General features: G+C 42.8%; 1 protein-coding gene and 1 pseudogene across 1 annotated transcript in view; one reads left to right on the forward strand and one right to left on the reverse strand.

Annotated features, from left to right (window-relative positions):
- LOC109486822 overlaps nt 1–1,874 on the reverse strand; it is a 16,159-nt pseudogene extending 14,285 nt beyond the window's left edge.
- Nucleotides 1–9,835, forward strand: part of LOC109486815 (tyrosine/DOPA decarboxylase 2-like) — a 12,008-nt gene extending 2,173 nt beyond the window's left edge. The window contains exons 2-9 of the mRNA XM_019790718.1: nt 5,901–6,155; nt 6,545–6,694; nt 7,184–7,367; nt 7,482–7,638; nt 7,823–8,039; nt 8,460–8,628; nt 9,014–9,120; nt 9,277–9,835. Of these exons, the coding sequence (XP_019646277.1) occupies nt 5,927–6,155; nt 6,545–6,694; nt 7,184–7,367; nt 7,482–7,638; nt 7,823–8,039; nt 8,460–8,628; nt 9,014–9,120; nt 9,277–9,560 (1,497 nt within the window). The 5' untranslated portion in view covers nt 5,901–5,926 and the 3' untranslated portion in view covers nt 9,561–9,835. The remainder of the gene's footprint in view (nt 1–5,900; nt 6,156–6,544; nt 6,695–7,183; nt 7,368–7,481; nt 7,639–7,822; nt 8,040–8,459; nt 8,629–9,013; nt 9,121–9,276) is intronic.
- The last annotated feature ends 308 nt before the right edge of the window (nt 9,836–10,143 follow it).

Genomic DNA, 10,143 nt, shown 5'->3' on the forward strand with positions numbered 1-10,143 from the left:
GGTATACATACATGTATTACCATAAGGAAAAGAAAGGATTTTAGGAAAGGAAGGTCTGGAATGATATGGAAGAGAACATAACTGATTTTGTGTGTGCAAGGGACAAGAATCTTCCTGGCCATTAGAGTCTATTCCGCGTCACCGAGTGGGATTTTTCTCCATGTTTCTAATATGTTTGAATTATTTAGAAGAAAAGAATACCCTAGTAACAAAAGTTCTAAATTTTTCAAAAATTTGAAAATGAAAATTTGAATATATTTGAATTCATTTATATATTTCTGAAACATTTTGAAAGTGACTGTACAAAGATCTCTTTATTTAGAATAAATTTGAACTACCCATTTGTTTCTTTCACTATTCGAAATATTTAGAAATATTTCAAACAAATGAAAAATGGTAGATGTGGGTAATTGCCCTCATAAAAGTAGGTGCTAATCCTACTCTTCTGTATTCTTCTGTATATTTTTAGGTTTCACTGCTGGACACTGGTGGCTCTTTTGTTGTAAGGCATCAATGCCTGACACCCAGGCAGTCTACCCTGTACTTCACAGGGATGTGTGAATTACTTCCCTCCCATCCCACTGACCTATTTACAAAATGTTAGAAATAATTCGAAATAATGGTAAAAAAATGGTAGAGTGCTGTTAGAAATATTTAGAAACTATTGGAAATGTCATATTCCACATCAGGAATATTTCAAACGTTTTAGAAAACCAGGGAATTGTTTAGAATATTGACAAGATGTTCAAAATATTTCCAAATTATGAAATTTCTTACACAAACAATTACAAAGAATTCAAAACATTTCTAAATAATGACAATAACAACCCACACGGTGACGCGGAATGGACTCTACTACAACATCTGTTGAATTATTTCGAGCAACATAGCCAAGTCAATAGCTGTATCTCCTTTCTATTGGCAGGCAGTATATCGTTACCACTGTATCGTTACAAACCACATGCTCCATGTTAAAAAGAACACACAAAAAATCATTCTCTATCAAATTTCTAAGTCAATAAATGTTGAGCATAAAATGCCTCTACGCCTCAAAAATAAAACTCACAGAAACACAAAATACCTTCCTGCGCTATGCAACCTGGGAGATTTTAGCCCTATGCGCAATGCGTCATGGGAATGGGAAACTGGTGAATTGGACGAGCAATGTCCTGGGAGTGCAAAGCTGTCGTATTAGGATGGAAGTTACGGGGAGAAAAATTTTCATCTCATCAGTGTTCTTCTGGGACTTTGTGAGATCTGAAAACTGGTATCATCCAGTTTGGTGGTCTTAGCCACTGTCTAAATTGTTAGGTCACGACAACCAGTCAACCCCTTCAAGGCTCGAATTATGGCCTTCCGAAGTCAAAAACTGAATTGGCCATGGCTCCTGCAGTTCAAAGCCGCTAGGTGGCTATCATACTAAAACCTCTCAACCAGTTCTTCACGAGGCTCTGGCTGGACTAGTAGAATAATCAGAACACGAGATATCAAAATGTAACTCGAAAATGTAAGTCCAATTTCTTCTGTCATGCATGCTCCCCCATGCTCATGAAGCCCTCACCCTTGGTGGTCAGGTGCTCAGCGTCGTCACACAAACAAAACTACGTACTTGGCCTTCACATTCGTTCGGACTTACGGTGGAATGACCAGCGGTCGAGGCCATGGTATGCAAGGGCAGCAAACGGCTCTATCTCCTTGGCAGACTAAGTAGACGGTCTGGAGTCCCTCAATCGGACCTCACCACTGTGTGTTGCGGGTACATAAGACCTATACTAGATTATGCTGCACCAACTGGAGAAACATGATCAGATGACATTGAAAGAATACAAAAAGGCGCTTGCAACAATACCTCTCATACCCCGATGCCCTTGAGCACCTTGAACTTCAACGAAGACAGAACTTGTGCATGGACTTCGCCCTCAAAGTGAGCAAATCATCGCGCTTCACCTCCTGGCTACCCCCAGCACGGAAACACGATAGACAACTCAGACATACCCGTTGTTACCAACTGCCTATAGGATAGGGCTCATTCAACACAGATTTGTCACGTGACTTTTCCCCCAGGCAACGTGCATTGTCCGCCATGTTGTGGTCCATCATGGTGTAGCCTGGTTACCAAACCTATTATAGCTCCCGAGTCCTACATCCTCTCCGCGGAGAGGATGTAGGACTCGGGAGCTATGATAGGTTTGGTAACCAGGCTACATGGTGCCTATCGCTGCGGTACGCTATCACGCGGCAAACTCTTGGCGATAGTTGCGTACTTTTGGCTAGAATCTACGTTTTTGACACTCGGCTGCCAATAAACCTACACTGTAGGGCTGGGCAGTAACGGAGAAGACACTCTTCTTGTAGCATTGTCCACGTCTCATATAAAATATAAGGAAATGATGAAAAGGCATTGTAAGTAAATTGCAACTAGCTAGGTACTCCAACCAAACTTTCAAACTGGTAGGATAAGAAAAAAGTTACACAAATCGTTTGGTTTCTTTTATAAATGATTGAACACATTGTAAAAGTTTTGTGTTATTTGTATGCAATAAAAATGAAGAAACGGAAGAAGATGAACTAAGACATCATCAGAAAGATCAATGAGGTTAGTGACAAATTCTACCAGTTTTTCTAGTAGGAGCATATTTCGTATATACAATAATAGCTTTATGCGACATCAGAACAGTATCCTGAGGCCCTAAATCCTTTCATACCTGGGTTTCATGTCGTATTAACCTTAGAATTTATCTAAATGACCTTAAATGATCACCCTGTCAATAACAGAATTTTTTACATTATTGACAGGATTTTTCTTGTCCATAGTGAGGAATGTTGTACTATTGACAGGACCATCCTGTTACTAAAAGAAGAAAATGCACTATTGACAGTTCAATTTTCTCTGTCAATAGTGCAAAATTTGTCTGTTATTGACAGGATCGTCCTGTCAATAGTGCAAATTTTCTGTTATATTGACAGGATGGTCCTGTCAATAGACACTTCCATGGCAGCATTTTTACGACACCAACATCCGTTTTCCGACATTTTTGCCTGAGGCTGTGACGTGACAACTGATGCCGTATAGTCGAAAAATATTCTGTTGGATGATCCTGTCAATGGTCATTTTTCCTTTAATGAAGTCCGTGTGACTTCCTTCGACATACATGTACTACGACACTACAAAATGTATTATAAACGTTAGCTCTGTGCAAGCTATTTTTACGAATCCACCTAATTCTCTAATCTAACATTTGCTTCTATGGTCGCCACGTTCCGGTTTGATTTCATCCCTCCTGAACCTGTTTTCTGACATATCTACATTGTAGACTTGTCTGACTTTCACGGTGCATTTCGTAATCTTGACCAGCTGCGACGATATTGAATGGCCTTGTAGATTTGTCCCCTTTGCTGTGCCTTTGCCCCATAACCTTTGCACTGGGTTACACTTTCGCCTTCGGTGCGTGACGCCAAATTTATGTCCCGTCACATCCCTTCCTAGTGCGCGTGCCTCGAATTAATTTAGGGATAGGGATAGGGTTAGGGAAGGGTTAGTATTTGGGTTAGGGTGAGAGTTGGGGTATATATTATATTCTATTCGGGCTAGGGGAAGACATAGGATTTGGGTTAGGGTTAGGTTAACAGTTAGTCTCCACATCACGACCACCCCTCCCACTTCTGTGTGTCTTGAGTATATTGGAAACCCCCAAGTAGTGTCGGGGGCATAACCTAGCATACAATTGGCAATCCCCCACAAGCTGAAGGAACCATGGCAGACCGAGCATCAGCAGCCTTGACCATTGCATAGGGGTCCATTTGTAGGCTAGGAGAGGTACCAAAACGTCGACAGTTGACAGGGTAAGGCGGTATTACAAGTTTACAAGTTTATTTATTTAACCAGGATATAACTCAGATCTACCGATCTGCTTTTCAGTTATTCCTGGGAACTCAAGCCAAGGTACATTTAAAAATACAGTATATCACAGAGAAAAAAAAAATCACAATGACGTTACATTACATCACAATCAATTACATATAAATCACAGTGTGCACTGCTACAGTTACAGTCGCATTCAGTAAACCGGTCCCTTCACAGTCTGGTTTTGAACACAGACGTTGATGTTATTTGCCGTTTGTCAACAGCTAGTCTGTTCCACACTAGTGGCCCTTGATATTGCAAACTCCCTTTGAATGTTTCCAGGTTTGCCTTTGGAGTGTCCAGCATGTAAGGGTCGAAACCGAGGAGCTGTTTCATGGCAGTGCGTGTGCGAACTCTGAACACTGGGGGTGATAGCCATTTAAACATATTTGTCATGTAGGCAGGAGCTTTGTGGCGAACTGCCTTCTGTACAGCTACTAGCGTACTCACTTTTACCCTATCAGCCAGTGGTACCAAACCAGCCTCAGCTAGCAGGGTTTCTTTAGGAACACGATCTTTGAGTGTTCGCCCTGTGATAATCCTGGCTATTGTTGGGATACTACGGTGCAAGCTTGTATCACAAGCACTATCCTTCAGATGTCAGATTCATGTGGTCAGTGTTGTTAGCCTAGTACTAGTATTACATAACCATTCTCCACAGGCTGGCTTATGGGTGTATTATAGGGCTGCGGACCGGTACATTGTACCGGTCCAATACCGTAAAAATCGTTTCGGTACAGGTCCAAAATACCGGATCATGAAGTAACGAGTATATACCGAAATAGCTAGTTTACACCATGTATATGACTAAAGATAGGTAAATCCTACCACAAAGACGAAAAATTAGCACTGGAAAAGACGTAAACACCGTCGATTGATTTGAGATCCTCAGTCTCACGAGACATCGCTAGAGTGTGGCTGATCCAGGGTTGTGATAAAGATACTGACAAGTTGTCAACACTTTATTATTGTTTCTGTGTCATGATTGAAAAAGTGAAGAACACGTGTTAATTTGTCAAATTGTTCAGGTACAGGTACAGGTCCGGACCTGTACCTAAACCTCTGTACCGGTACCTGTACCTGTACCTGATGTTACGTTTAGGTACGCAGCCCTAGTGTATTACCTGTCCCGTGAGCATAGGGCATTGCTTTCTGACAGCCTATATGGCCTGTATTTTTTCAGCCAAGGGAAGTAATTGAAACCAAACCCGTAAAAACACTTTTACATTGCACGCGCTGCGGGCAGGCAACACGTCCAGCACCGTAGAGATACCGGCAGGCCTACGATGGTCTGGCTATCAGGCATTTATCGTCGGTGATCAAAATAGGAGCTAGCACAGCTTGAATGTTTTACTACCCTCTCTGTAAACAGTCCGCAATTTGATCTTCCAAGTTGACACGGGTGATTGTCACCCGCTTTGGATTTGACCTTAGCATTGTTGTAGAGGTTAACGTTTCAGCGGTCATAGGTGCATGTACGATTTAGGACCTAAGCCTTACTTGTATTCTTCCGCCATGCGATGTTTTCGTTTGCACCACATCAACCTATGATGCGTTCTGTGTGCGCTGTTACTATGCCTCGCGCCGCAGGTTATTGTGGCACTCTCAGTCACTGTGTTAATATTCCCTTTATGATTTTATTGATTATACAGAAGGGTTTTCTCTTTCTGATAGGTGATGGCCTGATGGGTTAATTTCGCGTGCAAATGCCCATTTTTCGTATCATTTTCAAGACTGAAAAATCCATTTTCCCCATAAAATTGACTAAAATCCTGTTGTTCTTGTAGCTAGAATGATATCATTTATTCACAGACACATTTTTGTAGTTGCAGAATTATTTCCTGAAAGAGACGAAAGAGACGGTCGTAAGACTTGAAGGTGTGCAGAATCGAATTGAGACCCAAAATAAACTGGGGTGTGCAGCCCCTTTTTAAGGGCATGTCATTGAATCAACGTGAACAACCAACTGAATCAACTGTTTCTTATTTCTTTCCAGCCAATGTTAAAAAAACGAATGGCAACATGGAATTAACCCAAGAACACGACCTTCTTCAGAGGCTAGCGGACCTGAAAGTGAAGAGTTCTGTTTTAGAGGTCCAGGAGGTGGACCGGGAGGCCATGACTAAAAAGACCGTACAGCTGATCAACGCGCAGGACGACAACATAACAAGGTTGACCTGTGACCCGATCAAGATACTGGACCAAGCAGGCTTTGAAGCGGATGAAATCAGCGAGAGCCCAGTTGACTTTGGTGAGAAAAATGACAGTTTTTCTTCAGTCACAACATACAGGTGTAACGTAAAAATTAAGGTATCATTTGCTGCATATACATGTAGAGAGGAATCTTATTATCCAGCCGTTCAAAGTACATCTGTATCGGTATACCCGGTATACCCGCCCTTCGGCGTAACACACCAGCTTCGATGGTGTGTTACGCCGACACACCATCGAAGCGAAAAATTATTTAATATACGACACCATACGACATGAAAAGGTAACGGTTGGCAATACTGAACTTGAGTTGATAGATTGAACATTAGATGGAGTCTTTATGGAAGGGAAGGCATTTAGGTCATGCACTACCACAAATATCTATTAGCTAATATCAGTTTGATTGTCGATAACTTCATGTATGTACAGACTCTGTCATGCAAGAGCTCAACGACCGTTTGGTAAGAGCCGGAGTCATCCCGGGCCATCCGCTGTTCCTAGGTTTTATTCCGTCTGGCCAAGGAACATATCCCTCAGCCCTGGGCGGTTTCCTTCCTGCAGCCTTCAATACGTATTCAGGTGTGTACAGAACCTCATACACCGGAGACGCTGCGTGTTTCCGTCTCGCAAACAGTCGTTGCCATTTGAAACGGTCGATACCATATTGCTGAACGGTCGATGCCATTTCCGAGCGTATCACATCTTCTTTGTCAGAAGCAAAGCATTTGAAAAAGGAACATTTCAATTGCAAATGCAGAACTGTGGTTTGTGTATATGTCGTCCCAGACAGACAGCACGTGGGTGGGGAAGATTGACAGGCAGAACGACAGGGGGTCAAAAGGTCAAACACGGGAAATGGGGTGAACTTTAAGATCACGAAACTGGATACTTCCCCAAAGTCTTAAATATCCGATTTCTAGTTCATTCAGGAGATTGCATGGCAAGTTGAAAATGACCTTCCCTTCAAAGTCTTGATTACCCAATGGACTACATCAGTAGAAAATCGTTTTCTTACAGTTAGATTGGGGTGGAGATAAAGTATGATTTTGTTTTGTATGAACACCACAGTGATTCATTTGGAGAGCCCAGCAGCTGTCCAAATGGAAAACAGGCTGATCCAATGGGTGGCAGACCTGTTCGGCTACCCCGCAGGGCATGCCGGGAACATTTCATCGGGAGGTTCTCTCGCCACTCTCACGGCGTTAGCCGTCTCACGGGACAGCAGGCGACTCAAAGCCGCACACTTTCACAGGTAAATACATGTGGTTTCGCTCAAATTTTATGAGCTTAAGATATTGCTTCCCATCATTTCATAGTACTTAGGTGACCAAGACGAGATCGAAATGTCCATGTCCTCTATCCACAGATGTGTGATCTATTGTAGTGAGTTTACCCATTATGCTGTGCAGAAGGGACTTGGAGCTGTTGGAATGCGGGAGGCCGTTCTGAGGAAAACTCCAGTGGACACGTCCTTCAAGATGACAGCAGCGGCTCTTGAGAAGCAGATCAAGGAAGACAAGGAAGTGAGAGAATTCCGTCAAGACTTTCTTCTATTCATTCAAGATCGCTGTAATATCAATAATTTTACTGTGTGTTATTCGAGCTACTATAATCATTACAAAATGTTGTACTGAAGTCATCACACGTTTGTGAAGGTTTGCTGACTTTTAACTGATTTGTAACTTACTTCTACAAATCACCAACCAGGCCGGTTTGTTGCCGTTCCTGGTCGTGGCCACTGTGGGCACCACGCTGACCGGAAGTGTGGATCCTGTGGACGACATCGCTGACGTGTGTGAACGTCACCAGCTCTGGCTGCACGTGGACGCCGCGTACGGAGGGTTCTTCGCTCTGTGTGACGACATGAAACAGCTGTTTGTTGGTGTGGAGCGGAGCGATTCAATTGTGGTGAATCCACACAAAGGTTTCTACAGACAAACGTGTTGTATTGTCATGCTCTAACTCAGTGGAAATGGCTTATTACTTATATATTTCATGCTAGCAACGCTTACCACTTAGCATGAAGTTAGAAGTCATTCTAACTTCATTCACTTAGCGACTTGACTGCAATGTGAGCATGCAGCATTGCAGACCTTGTAGGACTCGAGCTCTGGCTGCGTTTATTTTGAGGAAACGGCCACGATTCTCAATGCCGCACGCCTAGAAGGTCTGTTTCCTTTCCGATTTCCAATTTCAATAGGGCGTTGTCGGCTCGGAGAAAAAGGCAGACCGTCTACGGTCTACTGGGAGTGCGGCGTGGAGCGCTCCCTCCCCCTAAAAATGCAGACGCCGGACGCATCCGGTAGAGGCTATGCCTCCACTAACTTTCCCGTGATATTTTCAGGGCTGTTCATATCAAGTGGTGTAGGAGTTCTTGTGGTGAAAGATGGAGGGAAGCTCCAACAGACCTGCTCCTTACAACAAACACCCAGTGTGTTTGAAGGAATGCAGTTCTTTTCAGCTGAACACCTGTCTCCGTGTGAGCTGTCCTTTGAACTGACCAGGTCTTTCAGGTGAGTGGTTTTTCGGAGGTATGGTTTTGGGTGAGTTTGTCGGTTTGTTTGTGTATTCAGCAAAGACGGTTGTAGGGAGTGGATATTTGACGGGAGGGGATATCTGGTCACTTGATTGACAGGGGTGTTAGTAGTAAGTTGTAGGTGGTATGTGGAGGAATTCAGGAAGTGGTTGACCGTGTGTAATGGCCGATTAAACTGCATGCGTCATAAAACCCTCTCCACAGTTCCAGATTTACAATTTAATCAGACTAAAAATCATAGCAACAGAAGCACAGGTATGTAGAATTGTACATGTCGTTTCATATATGTTTCCATTCGTCGCTTGAAGTCTTTAACCCAAACCTCGGAGGACGTGTCTATTTTGTTATGCTGTTCCTTGTAGAGGTGCTCAGATGTGGCTTCCACTGAAAGTGTTCGGTGTTGGAGTTTTCCGTGCGGCCCTGGAGGAGAAACTCCTTCTGGCACGTTACTTCTACAGGAAGCTGAAAGGTACAAACTTTCTTTGCCTCAATGTGTGGATATTGCGTCCATCTTATCTGTTTACTAATTCCAGGCACTTTTGGGGAATCGACATTTACTCGTCCTTTCGCTGAGTTTATTCAGAGGTAGCTAAAACTAAACGAGTCTTTCTTTCTCAATGGACAGAAACAGGTGAATTCGAGCTACCCTTGGAGCCGGAGCTGTCCGTGGTGCTGTTTCGTGCTACAGCGCCACCTGGCGTCGACATCAATAACTTCAACCAACAGCTCCTGAACGACCTGAATTCTGATGGGAAAGTCTTCATGACTCCTGCCGTACTCGGCGATCAGTACTACCTGCGCGTCTGTATCCTGTGTTTCAGGACCCACATGGAGCATATGGATCTATGCTTCTCATTGATCAGAGAAAAACGTGGCCATCTTTGGGGGTCCTTCCAAAGCAATGCTTAGGGCGAACCTGCTCCATAATGGTAGTGAAAGACTGCCAAGTAATGGCTTTTATTCTAACTTGACTAATAACTCTATAATTCTTAACTAATCAACTAATTAAATAATTAATAATTTTTAACTATTTCTAACTTTCTAAATTGCCACTATTTGAACTCGAAATAAACTTTGAGATGAAAGAAATGTCTTCTTAAGGTTGAATGATAAGTAAAAGAACAATGTTTTTTATTTCAAATTAACAAAATCATGGCCTATTTGCCTCGGGGTATAGTGATTGTCTGTTACGTTAAAATGATTAATACAACTTTTTTTACTTAATTGATAATCAAGAAAAATGCAAACCCTAGTGATTCATTATCAGGCCGTTGCAAGATGGCGAGTGTGTTTGGATATCTCTAGTTAGCTCCTGCGCGTGTCGGGTCACGGGTAGCGTAAGATCTTTTGGTGGCTTCCCAATGGATATAGCCTGCTTACAAGTTGCAACGGTGATCTGTGTTCTTGCTACATTCAGTTTAGATGAAGGTAAATTTTCCTAAACACTTGGGCCTTTGGATTTTTTAAGATACTTCTTTTTTTTTAACCAACA

The sequence above is a fragment of the Branchiostoma belcheri genome, unplaced genomic scaffold (genome assembly GCF_001625305.1).
Source record: "Branchiostoma belcheri isolate BF01 breed outbred unplaced genomic scaffold, Haploidv18h27 scaffold83, whole genome shotgun sequence".
Lineage (NCBI taxonomy): Eukaryota > Metazoa > Chordata > Leptocardii > Amphioxiformes > Branchiostomatidae > Branchiostoma > Branchiostoma belcheri.